General features: G+C 40.7%; 1 protein-coding gene across 6 annotated transcripts in view; it reads right to left on the reverse strand.

Moving 5' to 3' along the window:
• DMGDH (dimethylglycine dehydrogenase) overlaps positions 1-18,031 on the reverse strand; it is a 43,446-nt gene that overhangs the window by 22,680 nt on the left and 2,735 nt on the right. For all 6 annotated transcript variants that reach the window (XR_014503052.1, XR_014503053.1, XR_014503054.1 and 3 more), the window contains exons 3-10: positions 15,146-15,244; positions 13,111-13,275; positions 11,394-11,598; positions 6,357-6,605; positions 4,609-4,807; positions 3,256-3,425; positions 1,687-1,840; positions 14-179 (exon numbers count right to left, since the gene is read on the reverse strand). Coding sequence is in view for 2 of the 6 variants with exons in the window: in XM_083403859.1 (XP_083259985.1) it covers positions 14-179; positions 1,687-1,840; positions 3,256-3,425; positions 4,609-4,807; positions 6,357-6,605; positions 11,394-11,598; positions 13,111-13,275; positions 15,146-15,244 (1,407 nt within the window). In the remaining 4 variants the exon portion in view is untranslated. The remainder of the gene's footprint in view (positions 1-13; positions 180-1,686; positions 1,841-3,255; positions 3,426-4,608; positions 4,808-6,356; positions 6,606-11,393; positions 11,599-13,110; positions 13,276-15,145; positions 15,245-18,031) is intronic.

The raw sequence follows: 18,031 nt of genomic DNA on the forward strand, positions 1-18,031 counted from the left end.
TGTTTCCATTTACCTTTGGGATCACATTTGCAATCAGACGGTCCAAAAATTTAGCAGAATCACTGCCTTTGATGCTAATCTTGCCAAATGGAGTGAGATCAATCACACCCACTTTTTCCATCACCTGCTTATATTCACGGCCCACAGGTTCAAACCAGTTTGTACGTCGAAAACTTGGCCTAGAAAAATAATAAGTGCATTGTTTTTTAAAGTGCCTAGTAATTTTCAGCTTAACTGTAAGTAGCCCTCTCCCTTTCCTTTTGTCTACCAACCCCTTTGGACGAGTAGGGAAGGGGAATGAAACTGAAAAATCATAGGCATACCTTATTTTGGCAAGTTTATCAATAGTTTCCCTAACTGTAACTTTAGGTTAATGCTTAATTTAATTACAAATGCTGTTCAACTCCATTAAGTGGATGTTTTACATTAAAATTTATTAATTATTGCATTCTATAGACAAAAACTAGGAACTCCACAGATGCAGGTGCTATTACTGTATAGAAGTGCAGAATATAAATGCAATACAGTACAAGCGTAAGCATGACATAGAAACTTCAGTCATCATTACATGGCTAGACCCTTAAGGTCACTTGGAGTCCCAACATACCTCCCCAGTAAAACTGTAGGAGACTTTCTGCTGTTTCCGTTTCTTATACAAAAGGATTAAGCATATGTGGAAGGAAGAACTATTTTAAGATTTGTAACTTTTTCATCTGAAGTTACCCCCCCCCCAAAAAAAACCCCAATAGCTCCAGTGAATTAATCTTTAATGTTGTCATTTGTTGTTTTGCATTTCATTATCAGCTGGAGATTATCACAAGTTCTTATAGTATGTTTTGAAGATTAAGGGTGAAATCTAACAAGCGCCATTGAGTAGGATCATGGCAGCAAACCACACCCATTACATATGCATGGATGTTTATATATCTGCAATATGCCTATAGTCATACAAATTTAACAATGGAAGCGTAATGGGGACTATGCTTTCTGTAAGCCACCAACTGCACATCTAAACCAACATATGAACCGTCTGCAGGGCCGGCCCATGAATGAGGTGGGATGAGGCAGCTGACTCGGGCAGCACCTGAAGAGAGACAGCATTGAGGAGGAAAGGAACCTCCTGCCCCGCTGCTGTTTTACATGGCGGGGTCACCAAAGCTGCTGTTCTTCATACTCTTCCAGGTGCTGGCCCCCTCTAGGTGGCCTCAGTGAATACGCATACTGCTCTCATAGCCTATGTATGAGAGTGCAGAGTCACAGAAGTGTACAGTTGACAGGGAACCCGAGGGTCATCTAGTCCAACCCCCATCCAATTTGAAACCATACTGAACCCTGCTTAGCTTTGCAAATGCACTAGCAGTTTTATTGCTGCACCACCAGGAGGCGTTTTCATGTCATCCCTAACCACTGGCCATGCACTTGGTGTTGTAAAAACATGAAAATATTCCTCTTTCTTTATTGTAACTACCAATTAAACTGCTTCAAAGTTTTTCTACAATCATGTAGTGCATAAATTTTATTAAATGAATGACACCACTTCCTCTTAATGTGCATTTGACCAACAGAACAGTGATACTATGTTTCAGACTACGGTTCGCAATCCTTTATTTTAACAACCCGGAACATAATATCGCTAATGCTATTAATTTGGCACAAAAGAACAATCGATAAATATTTTTCATTTACTTGTATCCAATCTCATCACCAGGTTTGTAGAACCAATGAGGCTGCTCCCATCCTGCATGGAATCCCATGGAGCATTCCGACTTAAGGACTTCATAAAGCCCACTGACTCTCGCTGTGGGTCTCCCAGCAAATCTTTCTTCCTTAGGATAGCCAACTGCAAAACAAAAGCAAAATGGTAAAAGATATGACAATGAATCACTTATTGCACATATACACAGAGTATTTTTCATGTAGCTACAGACAAAATATCATAATGATGGAAATAAAATAAGCAAGGTAAGCAGTACAGTGTAAACTGGATGTCAGGGAATGGTCTGAATCAGACGAGTGAGGAATGCATTCTCAGGCAGAGATGGGGGGAGGATTCAACTCCCCCCCCCCAGTTTCTGGTGGTTTCAGGAGCAGACTGAGACACAGACACTGAGCAGTTTCGACAGGAGTTGCCTAGTTACAAGATAATGGAAAGAGAAACAGAAGGGAGGGAGCAGCCAGCAGAGACGTCATTAGAGAGTGTGGGGGACCCTTCCTCCCAAAAACACTAGGAGGTCCGTCCGTATTAGAGAACAAAGAATGCAGAGAGGAGGAGGAGGAACTTTCTGTTGGCTCCCAGGATGTTGCTGGGGACAGAAAGGGGAAGACTGAGAGTAGCCAACTGCTCTCCTTATGGAGAGATGTTGTCACGGTCCGGTTTATGGGTGGTCGAAGTCCTGGTGGAGGATGTCGGGACAGGGGGCAAGACGGCGGGGTGGGAGCAAGAACAGGAGTCCGGAAGCCAAGGGTCCGAGGGTCAGGAAACCAGGAGTCAAGAAGCCAAGGGTCTGAGGATCAGGAAGCAAGGAATCAACAAGCCAAATGCAGCAAGGCAGGAAGCGTGTTGCTGTGGCAAAGAGCCAAAGGGAAATGCTGACCTTATATCCCTTCCAGGCTCTTGCCACCAGGTGCTGTGAATTACCAATTGGCCTCACCTGTGCGGCTGCGCCTTGCCTCTTCAGAGCAAACTTAGAAAAGCCCCAGTCCTGCAAAGCCCTACCAGTCACAGGGCCTGGCTCCTGCACACACTCCTGACAGATGTGGATTTTTGCTTGCAACCAGATGACTGAATAAAAATGACTATAAAATATAAACTGCTCATTCATTCTTGTCTGTGAAGTTACCGAAGGGAAAGGAGGACTCTCCACACCTGACAATGTCCCAGCAAACTACAGTGGTACCTTGGTTTAAGAACAGCTTAGTTTATGAACAACTTGGATTAAAAATGCTGCAAACCCAGAAGTAGGTGTTTTGGTTTGTGAACTTTGCCTTGGAAGCAGAACATGTTCTGCTTCCTGTTGAGTGTGTTCCATTTGTAAATTGAGTCCCCCGCTGCTATGGGAAAGCACACCTTGGTTTAAGAATGTTTTGGTTTAAGAACGGACTTCCGGAATGGATTAAGTTCATAAACCAAGGTACCACTGTACAAGGCAAAGGCCTGCTCTCTATTAGTGGGGGGAAGGTGAAGAAAACCAGCACAAGAATTCTCTACTCAAGTGCTACTTTATTTATTTTTCTATGGGGAAAATTGCATCTTACCAATATTGTTAAATCCATAAGATTCTCTTGCTTTTGCTGCCGTGAATTCTGGAGTGGTCCACTTTCCATACCTATTTGGATCTAATTCTATTAGATCAAAAGGAGGCTCCCCACTGAGTATCCAGTCACTGAGATACTTTCCTATGCCACCAGCATGGATGATGCCGTATCTGGGGAAAGAAGAAGAGATAGACAGTTCCCCCACTAGCTTATTTCACATAACATTTCATTACAACCTTTGAGGACTATAAACTCACTTCTTATTATCTTCTCTATGACCTTTTTTTTTGGGGGGGGGTGCTTTCTCATTACTGGAAAGTTAGACTTGTTAAAAATCTGGAGCACTTATGCGGCCTGGAATTTAAGATGGGACAGAGTGCTCATTTGTAAATTATAACATTAGTTTGCTTTGTGTTATTTTATGATTTCAAGCTAAATTATACCTGAGATCTTTTGTAACCTGCACTGGGCCAGTTCAGTGACAGGGCTGACTACGTATAAGTACAAATAATATATATGTAAGGTGCATGAAACCCGGGCAAAGCCCAGTTAGGCTTTGAACTAAAGATTAAGTGATTACAGCAACAGAACAAACATCTGAGTGCCAGCTACATTTGGCTGGAATTAAATTTGTGTTGTTGCTCTGTTTTCTCTGTAACAGCATGATAACCTTGGCTTTTACGTCCTGATGAAATAATATGTTAAGCAAGATCAGACTGCCTAGGAAGAATAACTAATACCACCAACATTTACCACAAATTTAAATGCCACAAATTTAAGCCCACTGGCTTAAATTTCTTAGACAAATTTTCTTTGTACCAGGATGCATTTCACATTCCTTTCTGCAATTCAAAAGCTGTGATACATTCACCCTCTAGTCTTTGGCCACGGACTTGTTAGAAGCTTTTTGAAAGTCCAAGAATGTAAACCAGATTCACCCCTATCTTCATGTTTGCTAACACTCTCAAAGAATTATAAAATGAGACAAGACGTACATTTGCAGAAGCTATGCTAACACTCTCAAAGAATTATAAAATGAGACAAGACGTACATTTGCAGAAGCTATGCTGATTCTTCTTCACCCAAACTTGCACTTATGCTTGATAACAGACTCTAAGCTAACAGGACTAACTTATTGGAGCTCACCCCCACCCACAAATTCCTTTTAACAAAATGGTGTTACAGAGGCCACTCTTTGGGACAAGATACATATTGTGCTATAAGATCAGCAATATTAAATTTGAGTTCTTTAAAAACTCATGTAGATACCATCCGAGACCCAGTGAAGACAGGTGTATAAGTATAAATTTAACATTTACAAGGTTTCTCCTAACCACAGATAAATTTACTCACCCAAAACCAATAGCCACCCAATAATTTCGAACACCCTGATGTGGCCCCACCATAGGCAAGATATCTGGAGAATATGTTATAGGACCTGCAACTACATTGATAATGTCTGCTTGCTTTAGGATTGGGACCATTTCCATAGCAGCCTCAACATGATCCATTATTCGGTCCAAATCAGACTCAAAAAGCTCCTTCCCAAATCCTAGAAAAAAAGGTTTTGAGTCATGCATTTGTTATTTTCCAATTCCAAAAGCTCTGTAGTTACACACTGTGCTGATATCAAAACAAAGTGCTTATTTTTTCAGGATACACACAAATGTTGCAGGATAGGAGTTGTATGCTGAGAATCCCCATCTGCCCCCTTGAAGAGCACAAAATGAAAGACAGGCTTATATAAGAAATCTGAGAACAAGTTAATGATGCCAGAAAGGCTCTTTGTCTTTATATATATGCATGTGTAACATACATATATATAATAGTCACTCACAGATTCCAGTCACCGAACGTCTTTGCCAACATAAATTCAATTAATTCTAACAAGTGGTGAGCTTGATAATTTGCATCATTGAAAACTAAACTTTGTAGCTGTTTCTTGCAAAAATAACAATACACCTAGCTGTATCTTGCATCTGAAAATAAACTAATCGCATAAAACAATGCAAGAAATATTTGGCATTTATTTAACACAAATCTTTTTAGCTATTTTACTGATGCAAAGACATGCCTATGTGGAGTTCATCAGACATCCATTCCCCGCCCCCAGTCCACCAAATGCTACTTTCTTCATCTGGGGGACACACAGATATGTTCATGATCTCCATGCTATTTGCAACAAAAGACCCAGATGCAGACATGCAATTTGCAGCCATGGCCTTCCACACTTCACCAGTGCCACTAAAGTTTCATTCACAGCGTTGATATAAAGTTTTGTCCCTGTATCAGTGACTGTATCTGGCTGCAACCATCAGCGCAATGGCAAAAATAGTACCACTGTGATCTACACAAAGGATAGCACTAATTAGCAGAACTGGGCTATTATCCCATGCTTGTGATCCATGAGGATCCCCACCACCAAGGAGGCGTGATGGCCCAAGCAATGGGAGGTTGGAAGTTTTGAGCAGCAAAAGTAGCTTAGAAAGACTCAAAGGTATGGGTTCAGGCCCATGGACAGTGCTCAAAGTGCAAGTAGATAAATAGGCAGCACTCCGGCGGGAAGGTAAACGGCATTTCCGTGCGCTGCTGTGGTTCATCAGAAGCGGCTTAGTCATGCTGGCCACATGACCCGGAAGCTGTACGCCGGCTTCCTCGGCCAATAAAGCGAGATGAGCGCCGCAACCCCAGAGTCAGCCACAACTGGACCTGATGGTCAGGGGTCCCCTTTACCTTTACCTTTAGGTAGTTATTGACTAGAGGCTTCACCCACTAAGTGATGCCTCTTGACTTGTTAAAGGTGCCTCCTGCTGCAGCCATTGGGGTATATGGTTTCCAGTTGTGGGGAAACTCTCCTCAGGGCTCTCTTGATCCCCAAGGAGTCTATGGACAAGCCACCAGAATCTGGTGGCAGAAGTGGCTCCTGGGGGGTGTACCATGGGGGGGGGGTCTGCTGCCCATGAACACACATGCATCAAGCCAGGGAGAGGATCCATCTCTCTCTGAGCCTGCATGTGCCAGAGAACTCTGCCTCTACTCTAGGATTATGACAATAATATAACTGCAGCTAAAGCCTGAGATTATTTTTCAAGCAAAAGTACCTGGCGGGACTCCATTTTTCACCCAGGATTCCTGTAGTTTCATTTTTTCTGGACTTTCATATGGGCCAAATAAAATCCCATCCCTTTCTTGTCTTAGATAATATGAACCTTCTAGGTCACGAATCACAGGAAATTCCTTTTTAAGGGCTTTCACTTCAGGAATAGTTGCAGTAACAATGTACTGGTGATGAACTGGTATGAGTGGATGGGGCAATCCAACCATTTTCCCTATTTCACGAGCCCAGAAACCTAGAAAACACAAAGGACAGAAAGTATTAGAACAGAATACTTGGAATCTAAAGGAACAATCTTGTTGATGAGTGTATTCTCAATCCCCTCTTACATCAGAAGGTAAGGCTTTGAACCACTGCTGATCTCAGCTGTTAAATCTAGGACTCCCTACTCAGCATAGGGAAAGGTTGAAGATAGTTTCTCTCTGTCTGTGTCCTGCAAACCAGTTAACCATTCCTAGCAACTTCCTTGACCTCTGAAATTTTTGCTACTATGGTTCCTCTTCATTACCTCTCTCTCTTGTGTAATTCCTTCTCTTCTCTCCCCTCCTTGATTTTCTCTGCTGCTTATAATACAGAAATGGCTCTCCTGCTCACCCCAGATATCTCACATTTCTAAACCCTGCTCTTCTGCAGTCAACCTGAGCTTAATGCTAGGAAGCTTTTGTGGGAGGGGAACCAAATTTCATTGCTGTCTCTCCCTGCAACCAAGCTGCAACTTCCTCATATGGGAACGTTGTCAAGTTTTTGTGTATGTAACTATTTATGAACCTTGGAAGAGGAGTTTTAATACTATAAGCAGAATATTACTTAAACAAGGAGATGATTCAATAGTGTGGAACTGTTTGGGTTGTTGTCTTTGACAAAGAGACAACTCATTGGAGGACTCCTCCTTATGCCATCATGTTTTCCAAACAGGAAAAACAAACAGAATGCCTAAATTTGGTGGGAATGTTGCTTCAGGATGGCAGAGGTTGCCTGTAGAGAGAAAATTTATTTCTGTGTTGGAGGAGGCAAACAAGGCATCATCTATGGGCACCATGGCTTTGGTAGTTTTCACTTCCCCTACTTTATTCCACTGACCTTTTTTTCTAGTTAAACTACCACTGTTCCAACTAACCACTAATAGCACACAGAGTTTCTATAAACAGTATAGGACAGTGCTGAGCATTAGATAACACCACAGGCCACCTCTTAGGGGGCTGTCTCTAAAAAAATTTAAGTCCAGCGTATGTCCACCCATTTCTATTAATGCTCCTATTTCTCAAGCTTAACCATGAATACAGTTGTTTGTGGCTGAGGTTTGCCTCAGATTTTTGCTGTGATTGAAATAGCAGACTAAATGTCTTCCGCTGATAACAGCCAATTTAGTCTTGGCCACGAATCATAGGTGCATAGAATTGTAGAGTTGGAAGGGACCGTGAGGGCCATCTAGTCCAGCCCGCTGCAACACAGGAATATTTTGCCGAATGTGGAGCTTGAACCCACAACCCTAAGATTAAGAGTTACATGAAGTATATGCTGAGCAAAAAGACAAAGTGAAACATGGAAGAGGAATGGAGGGGAAGCTGGTAATGAGGCGAAAGCCTGTTGGCTAAAACCCTCTGTCCCACTTTATAACTTAACACTAAACAAGGACCCTGCGTAGGTCAATCAAGAAATAAGTTATCAGGTAGTTAATGAGCCACAATCCCTAGAACATTCACAAAACACTGAGGTTGTTCCTATCCGTGCACCAATACCAGAGGCAAGAGTTGGCAATAAGAAGTGGCTGTGGGATCTAGGCAGGATTTGTGCCAGAGATTTGGTGGGTGGGTGTGTATACAGTAATTTCTTATTTAACTAAAAATAAGCCCAAATATCAAAACAGCAGACATTATATGGACTAGTTTCCAAATAGTGATTTGGAGGCTGGGAGCATAATAATAATAAAAATAAATTTTATTTATATCCCGCCCTCCCCAGCCGAAGCCAGGCTCAGGGCGGCTAACAACAATAAAATAGTACAAAAGTACAGCACAAACAACACTCTAAAATCATTCATTATAAAATTAATTAATTCAAGCCACTTGCAACCATTGGGCCAGAGCTCTGCGAAGATTGCCGAGGGAGGGAGTCAGGCTGTGCCCTGGCCAAAGGCCTGGTGGAACAGTTCTGTCTTGCAGGCCCTGCGGAAAGATGTCAAATCCCAAAGGGCCCTGGTCTCTTGTAATAATAAGAAGGGCTTGTACCCTTATATCTACTTCACTGATATGGGGTGCTGGTCTTTCCTAATTTTCTCTACTAACAGTTTGCCATGATGTACAAATTGCCCCCAAACCATAATTATAAACCATATTCCAAAGTGGGTTTGCAAACTGTTTGGAGATGAGCACTAACCACGGGTTACTGAGTCAAACATCATTGCAAATAACAGCATAAAAGCTAGGAAATGGAGGAGGGTATGTAAAAAAAGCAGCGAAGGGGTGAGCAAATGAGGCAACAAGACAGAACACAATAAAATAATTCAGTGAAATATCCAGACCACGCTTTGTAAAATGTGAAATGTACCGTCTAATTGAGCAACTGGATGAGAAAGGGGTTGAAAGGTAAGCGGCTGTCTAATGAACCCAGCTATGTTTTGAGTTGGCAATATAAACTTAGCAATATAACAGGAATGAAAGCTCACAGTAAATTATTATTTTCTTTTGGAGAGGAGGGTATGGAAGGAAGGAAGAAGATTGGCTGCTAGAGTATTAGGAACATCATAGCTGTTTACCTACCCTGACCCAGGACATTAATCAATGCCAGCTCTAAATGTTCCCTTTGGTTGAACATTGTAACTTGACAAGTATGCCTTTGGTTTAATAAGTTAAAAAGAAATGAAAGAGCCTGAAGAGATGTCACAACTTCACATCTCAAGAGTAAAACATTGCTAATTACTGAGTATGTAAGAAGATATATGAAATAGCAATGAGGAAACTGTGGTATGCATGTCAAAGGTCCAAGTAACATGCAGTGCCTGCAAGAATGAGTTCCTGTGCCATTCATTTTACTGTTGTAGGTTATTCCTCAGCACTGAATAAATGGGGTGATACTGATGATATGGAACTGTGAAAAGTGGTAGGGTAAATGGTTTGCTTGGAAAAGATTTGAGGTCTAATTTCTGGCATCCCCAGGGAGGGCAGGGAAATAAACCCTGTTTGAAACCCTGGACAGTCTCTGCCTATGACCATCTGCTGTAATGTTGCAGCCTGTTACTCAACACTGACGATCCTGAGCTAGCAGGATCACTGATGTGATTCAGTATAAGGCAGCTTCCCATGTTCTAGTGTACCCATCAGAGGCCTGCAGACCTTTTTGCTTGTGGTATTTATGCTATAATTATAAACATTAATACATTAGAGCCAAATGCTTAATACATAAATAGGAATTTAAACTTTTGTTTTCAAAAGCACCAAATATAAACAATTTCCAATTACTGGCAAAAACTACCATCAGGAATGACCAGAACAGTAGACTGGGGCCGCTGGCATCACTGCTGTTTACCAGGTAGGGGTGAGGCAGAGCAGCAGCAAGGTTGGAGCTCTGTGGGATTGGATTGGCTGGGGTACCTGTGCAGCCCTGACCTTGCAGATGTCCTGACTCATCCAGGTAAGTAGCAGTAATGTGGAGGGGAAAGGGAAGAGGAAGTTTCCACAAATATGTGGAAGTGTGAATGAATGGAAGACCTAAAAAAAAACACCTCTGGCATTCTGTGCATAAGGTTATTGTTCCGTTATTATAAATACCAAATAAAATACTCCTTTACTCACACAAAAATAAGTCATTTTCTAAATGACAGCAACTGCATTACATTTAGGAGCCGAAAGTACTGCTGTTGGTTTGAGGTGCTAGAATATGTGGGTGCCTGGGTTTAATAAGTGCTGGGCTCAGCTTTCCATGTCCAGGTCAGCCTGATAATGGCCAACTCTTTAAGCAAACAAATGGGGCAGGGAGATGGGTGATTAATAAAGCAGAGATTCTGTGCCAGCTGGAAAAAGGAGAACCTCTCCCTGAGCTCAGAATTAGGTAGAAGGACAAAGGCCAGTAGTAGAATTTCAGGATTGCAGTTTGCCCTGGTGTGTTCTGGGGGAAATGGCTTTTCAGTCAGTAAGCTGAATCAATCTAGGCAGCTGCCTAGTGCAAAGTTAAGAGTTACGTGACAGGGAGAGAAGGGTAAGCTGCAGGGCAACAGACAAGATATCTGATGCCCGTTTGAACCCAAGACTGTGCCTATGAGAAGAAGCCAGACCCTCTTGGAGTGTAATTCTGTGTCTACTCCTCCATACTAGGCTCAAGTTGTATATATGTGTAAATAAACTATATATCATAAAGACACCACGGTCTCCGCTATGTCTCTTTTCCAAAGGAAACAAACCCTAAGTAGGCGCCTGCACCCCTAGAATCTTGCACTGCTGTGGAGATTGGGGTGGTGTGTAACAGTATCTTAACTCAATAAAAAGACAAAAGCTATTTCCAGGAAACATAGCCCATTTTAATCTTCTAAGTGTTTCTAATGTGTAAACATAATGCCAAGCAAGTGTTTCCACAATTCATGGAGACATTTTGGACTGGAATTGCCTAACAGTGCGGCCTATTTCCTCAGTTTTCAAAGTCAAAGGCCAATCTACAGGCAGGAGCCCTGTTCTCATATCCTGGTCCTAAACTAATATACATGGAAGGAAGATTCACAGACTTACATAACGGCATTTTTTAAAACCAGAATGCTAATAACATGGAATGCACATTATCCTATTATTAAGCAATGAAGCATGCTATTCTAGGAACTATTAAAATTATTTTTTTGAGGGGGGGATCACTGCTTCATGCCAAATTATCTTCCAGGAGGTCATCAAATAGCTAATGCAAAGCATATATCACTTGCGTTCTGCATGGCATTCGTTAGAGCATTTGTGCTCAATCTGTGTTTAGCGTGAGCTACTTCATCTGGCCTAGTTAGGGTATTAAATTTTCCAAAGACATGCAAATATATTTCATTTCTTACCAGCTGTATTCACAACTCTGTTTGCATGAATTATTCCTTGTGGAGTTTCAACTTCCCATGTTCCATCTGCTCTAGATTTTAGGTCAGTTACTTGGACTGGATAATTTATCTGAGCACCATATTTCCTGGCCCCTGCAGCCAAAGCCATGGTGAGTGAGTAAGGGTCAATATGACCATCTCCAGGGTTGTACAAACCAGCTAAAACCTAAGTGGGTCAAACAAAATGAAACTGTGTTAGTATTGTTATGTTTTCTTAACCAACATGTTAGAAATGGAGGATATCTACATATTAGGACTTCTTTGAACAAGGAACTGGAGACTTGTGTGTAATTTCTAAGAAAGAGAAATTCAGAATCTGGATGTAAGAAAAAACAAAATAGCTAAGGGTTTCAGCAAAAAACCAAAATAGAACAAATATAGCATGGAAATTCAACTTACCTCAATGTTAATCAAAGATACTCATTAAAATCAATGGCTGTATCCACACATAACAGTAGATCAAAAATCTTGTCTTTTTTACATGAACTGATCAGACTTGCTTCACTCCTACACATTGTAAAAATCATGATCCTTTACTTAGTATTACTTCCAAATCAGGGATTAAGATTTGTTTCATTCAAATAAACCACAACTGGTAAGCCAATAACAAATCTTGTATTTTCTTGGAGAGAAACAAACCCCGATACCTAATCCAGATAAAATGCAATGCCAGAGTTCACTGTTTGTTTCTCAACAGTGTGAATGCAAAGAGTGAAACAGGTTCAGCTCATGTATGGTAAGCCACAGTGTAGGTGGCTTTCCATGACATGGAAATGCAGCCAATGGGTGTTTTGCTACTCAGTTCAGGAGAACAGAATTACAACCAATTTAGGTGTGTGGAACCTTTGGCCTCCCAGATGTCGCTCAACTACAATTCCCATAGGCCCCTACCGGTGCTTTTTTCTGGGGGGGGGGAGGACACAGGGTACACATACCCCTAAACATTTTGTGAATCTAAGTTTGGCCTCATCCAGGGGCAGTATTTCAATATGAGTAGGAAAATGAGAGTACCCCTAAACATTTTTTTAAGAAAAAAAGCACTGGCCCCTACAATACATTTTTACTGTCACGACGATCAACATAACTACTCAAAGTGTCCTTTGTTTCCTCATCTGAATATCTGGTGGCTGTTTCTGATCAAAACCTTAGGAATTACCAAGGATTTGTAAAACCAAGAGACCAATATATTTACACATATTAATAAAGGATTCTTCTACTATGTCCAAGTTGCTCTGTTTCATTTTGGAAACACTGATAAAGTTGGTTTTGAACAGATCACAAATGTCCATTGAACATTACAATACTGTCAGCTGCTGAGGCTTCTGCAATAAATCCTAATAGTCAAGTCTTGCTACTGTACCCAGCACAGCCTGCAGAATGCAAGTAACATTTCCGCACCTGTAGCTCCTGTCAGAATGACCTCTCACCCAGACTGAAGCTCATTCTGTAAATGACACACTAAGCTGGATATTGGATACATAAAAATGGAACCCTCTGTAAAATCTGCTGCCTGAGGCAACTTCTTTCAAATGGTTTCATGTTAGGAAGATTTAATAGAGTTGTGTACTATAAAATAATCTTCAAATTTTGAAGAGGGATATTGAATCATAGAGACATATTTTTTGCATGTAAAATAAATTTCACATCATTTGGAAATAAAATAATTGAATTTGTTTACCTTTTCCATGTTTATTAAAGGGAATAATTCTTGTACTCTCTCTGGCTTGATAAGATACTGCTCTGCTGGGTGCCAACCAGCCCGAGACATCTGGTATTTAAACTCATCCACCCTCGTTGGAGTTGAAGCAATTCTAATACTTCCTGGCTGATGAAACCCAACAGCCTAACAGGAACAGAAAAAAGACTATCAGGTTCCCAATATAGAATACTTACAAGCAGTCCAATAAAGTCCTAAATGATAACCATGGCATGGTGTATCTTCAGAAGAGGCTACAGAATAAATAATAAGTTGCTATAATTAACTTTATAGTTATTTGAAATGTAACAAAAGATCAACCACTTTAATTTTTAGTTTTCTTTTCAATTCTGTTTAATTCTGGGCACCACAATTTAAGAAGGATATGCCTGACAACAAACCCTAACTATTGGATTCTTTTGCCCCATCTTTTTGTGCCTGCTAAACAGCTGCATCATGCTTATGATATTGTATTCTCTTGTTCATTATGCTGTTTTAAATGTGCATTTTATATTTGAATTCACTTAGCAATGGGGTTTTTTAATGCTTATTTTTTTTTGTTAACTTTGTTTGTGTTAAATATGTAGTTGACCTCCTTTGTAATGTTTTATTTTGAAATCTTTAAGATCATATTTTAGTTTTTCGCTAATTATGTTGCTTTGACTGTATACTCTATATCTTACTTTCTTCAGATTGTTTTATTGATGTTTTAATATGCTGTAAACTGCTTTGAGATTTTTCTTGAAAATATAAAGCAGTATAGAAATGAAATAATAAACAATAATAAACTGGAACATGTGAAGAGGAGGGTGACCAGGATGATCAAAGGTCTGGAAACATAGCCTTATGAGAAACAGTTGAGGGATTGGGGTATGTTTAGTTTGGATTAGAGGAGAATGAGAGGAGATATGACAGTCATCTTCAAGTATCTATAGTGCTGCCACATAGAAGATAGAGCAAGCTTGCTTCCTCCTGCTCCGGAAGGTAGGACCCAAACCAGTGGCTTCAAGTTACAAAAAGGAGATTCTGAAGATCAGAAAGAACTTTCTTACAGTAAGAACTGTTTGACAGTGGTGGACAAACAGAAGTTTTTAATAAGAGGCTGGATGGCTATCTGACATGTATGATTTAGTTGAGATTTCTGCATTGCAGGGGTTTGGACTAGATGACCCTCAGGGTGCCTTCCAACACTACAATTCTATTATTCTAATACAAGTCATACTTTAATGTTCAAACATATTTTTTAAACGTTCATTAGTATTTTCCAAAGTAGCAAACAATAAAACCAATCATTAAAACAAAACAAGAGAAATTATTTGCCGCTCCACCTTCATGAAGTTGAATAAGAGGGCACTGACAAATTGCCATTATCATAGTATTGTGAGTTTGTGTGGTGGGGAGACGTTAGCCTGTATCCCTGAGTCACTTCTAATTCCTGGGTCTAGCAAAGATTAAATTGTTGGAATAGCCAGGCCAGCTTCTTGACCAAGAGTGCAAGGGAGCCTGGGTACATGTATGCTCCCATGTATGCTCCCAATGACATACCATTTGGACCCTTGCCCTTCTTGGATGATTAAGGCTAGCAAGGTGGGGGATATGATTGGGTGAGTTCAGGATGTGGTGAATGGGTATCTGTATGAGGAGGAGGTGGAAAGAAGGAAGGAATAGTGCAGCCACCTCTGTAAAAACCCACCCTGGACTCAACAACTACTACCACCTGGTCACAAATACCCCCTTTGGGGGGAGGTATTTGAGATGGTTATGGTTGATGCAGCTGCAATAATTCCTGGACAATTATCTAGACCTCAACCCCTTGGCTTTTGAGCTATAGTGTGCCACAGGGCACTATGTTGTCTTCAGTGCTATTTAAAATCTACATGAAGCCACTGGGAGCAATCATTAGGGAGTTTCTAAAGTTGCTAAACAACCCCAAGCATGCAAAATGTTCTTGCTTTGTGCAGAATGCTGTATTTCACAAGATTTTGGATCTGTAATAAATATATTTAAAGATACACACCTGTCCAGTCTCATCTTCTAATTGTTCATAAAGCTTGATGCTGTAGTGATGGATCTGCTTCAGATTTATTCCAGGGTGGAAATACGTTGTCAAACCTGCCTTTTAAAAAAGAATTAAAAAAAGAAGGATACAAATGGGGGAGTCTTCAACAAAACATTGCATCGTGGAATGCTCCTATTCATGGTTCCAGCTGCTCCATCTATGAGCAACTCTCTCCTCCACCCCTGGGAACAATGAAAAAGAGCTTCTCCATGAGAACATTGAGAACACTGAACATTGAGACAGTTCCTTCTACGTATCTATGCTTCTCTGTTCTCAGTTCTAGCCATTTTACTCTATACTCCTTCCACCCAGTTTCCCCCCTCTTAGTCCCTCAATGTTCCATGCCACTGAATTATTATGGAGCTGGGTTGGGGGACGAGGCGGAGGTAAGGATTTTCCCTCTTAAGGTTTTTCTTTCCATCAGATTTGTTTTACTTGTTCATACCTTAGGGCTATACTTCTCTCTTGTGCATCAGCTGCATAAGCACGAGCATAGGAAGACTAAAAACAGTATTCTTATATAGGCTACACTTTGCATACTTCACTGAAAGATGAAATAATCCCTGTATGTTGCATTCTGCAAATCTAAGCTGCATAATTCTGGGAGTTCAATTTATTCTTTGTCTAAAAACCTGATCCTATTCTTTGGCCAAACTATGGATGGAAACGAACGGCATAGAAGTATGTTCATTCTAGCACAACATAACCAGCACAGTCGTCTCTACCTTACAGGAATGCCTTACTATAATTTTGCTCTAGTGCTGTCTGTATCATACTAGTTAGTGCTGCCTGTACTTCTATGATCAATATCCTCAGTGATATCAATACTGCAGGAGTGTTTCAAAACATCTGCAATAGGCTTTGCCAACCTAGACCAATTCCCTCACCGCTTTGATGCCTAAGTTTGGGATGGAGAATTAGTGATAAAAGAGAGCTAATGAAGAGCTCTACTGGGCCCAGCATCTTCTGAGCATTCTCAGAAAATTCTTGGAAAGACTTGAGTTTGTTCAAAGTTTGCAGCAACTTTAATTATGAAGCAAGCCAGAGGAAGCTCATCTAATCATAATCACTTAAGTGGTTAACACTGAGTGAATTCACTGAGTTCAATGCGACTTACCCCCAGCTAAGTGTGTATCTGATTTCAGCCTAAAACTTCAATGGCAAGAACATCAACACAGCTTGAGGATCAAATGCTGAGAACAGCATCAAATGCTCAAGGAACTTATGGAACCAAAATACACACTGAAGTTGGGTCTTGGGAGGACACACTGTGCAAAACTATGCACACAAAATTTGAGAAAGAGACACAATATTTCATAAAGCCTATCAAGTGCTACTTTGATAATTTACAATAGTATATGAATATGCAAGGTGACTAGAAATGTATACCACTTCAGCAGATACGGTACATGTTAGTAATGTCTAATTTGGCTTTACTACAGCCACCACCACTGACACACGATATGATATCTAGGATTACCCTGAGGCTGCAAGCTACTGAAAACAACTTCTTCTTGGTAACTAGCTAGGTCACTGCACAGTTTGCGTAATATGGATCCAGCTACTAATCTGTAATTCCCGCATGGAGCAGAATGCCTTGCATAACTACAGAAATATAAATAGATTGTTTTTCTGTGAATGCTATGGTTAGTATATGCAGGGAACCTTGCCAAATGGTCATCCTCTCTCCATTAAATCAGTGTAAGAGTTTTTCCACCTTTCAATGCAATCCTGACAATCTTAACAAGGCAGAGGCAGAATTAAGATACGACATTAACTCAGGTCAAACATTGGAGTCCTGTCACTTTCAGAGATGTGGAATTGCTGGTGATGTAAGAAGGCATTGTTTTCCATTCCTGTATTTGTAAGCAGGCAGCGCTGCTTCCACTCCATTGTAGTCATCATCTGCCAAAAACTATGCTATTCGTCTTGCTGTCAACTGCAGTGAAATTACCTAACGTGTAATTAATTATATAAATTATGTTGTCGTTACATTATTCCACCCCATTCATTTCAATGCAAAGGAAACACAATGAAATTGTGAGGGGAAGGTAATCAATTACGTATTGCTTGCAGGCTGAAAGCAACAACAACAACAACACTGAATGCTAAACACATTTGCTGGATTGATTTCTGTTCCAGACATGGGAAACTAAGCAAACACTGCCAATTGCCACTCCTGTTTCTGTTTTCTTAGGAATTCTTGAACATCCCTACCCATGAATCAGATACGCCCCCTGGGGCCCCTTCATCCACCCTGCAGATCTCTCGTCCCTCTGCCTCCCCCCCCCCATTAGTCTTTTTAAAAGCCCTCTATTGAAGTCAATAATTGCCTTTTTCATGCATAATTGTGGCATGGGACATCTTTTTGCAGTGTTGCAAAAAGGCTTCTATTGGCTTCAGTTGTATGGGTAGGGAGCAATCTCCCTGAAAAATGCAGATGGCACAAGAAGGATTTTGCTGCTTCAGAAGACACAGAGGTGTACCTAGGCTCCCTTTCACCCTTGACAAGGAGCTGTAACTAAACACGTTAGTTTAAAAAACAAAACAAAAAAACCCTGCTTCCGCTTGCTTAGGTTACATGCTATAATGGTAGCATTTGCAAGGCCCAATTTCAATTGCCAAACATGCAATGGATGAGCTATTCTGTCACACTCCCATAGTAAGCATCAGTAATTAATGAGTTTCAGCTCTATGCAAATTTCCACTGTGTTTATGAGAGACAATTCAATGAGTTGCGAAAGGCTATATTTAGAATGACAATAATTATATAATTTATGAAATTGTTATTATCTAAGCAACTAGAAATCAGATGGCTTGTTTCATATTTAATATGTTAGAACT

Source organism: Podarcis tiliguerta, assembly GCF_965153285.1.
Source record: "Podarcis tiliguerta genome assembly, chromosome: 11".
NCBI lineage: Eukaryota > Metazoa > Chordata > Lepidosauria > Squamata > Lacertidae > Podarcis > Podarcis tiliguerta.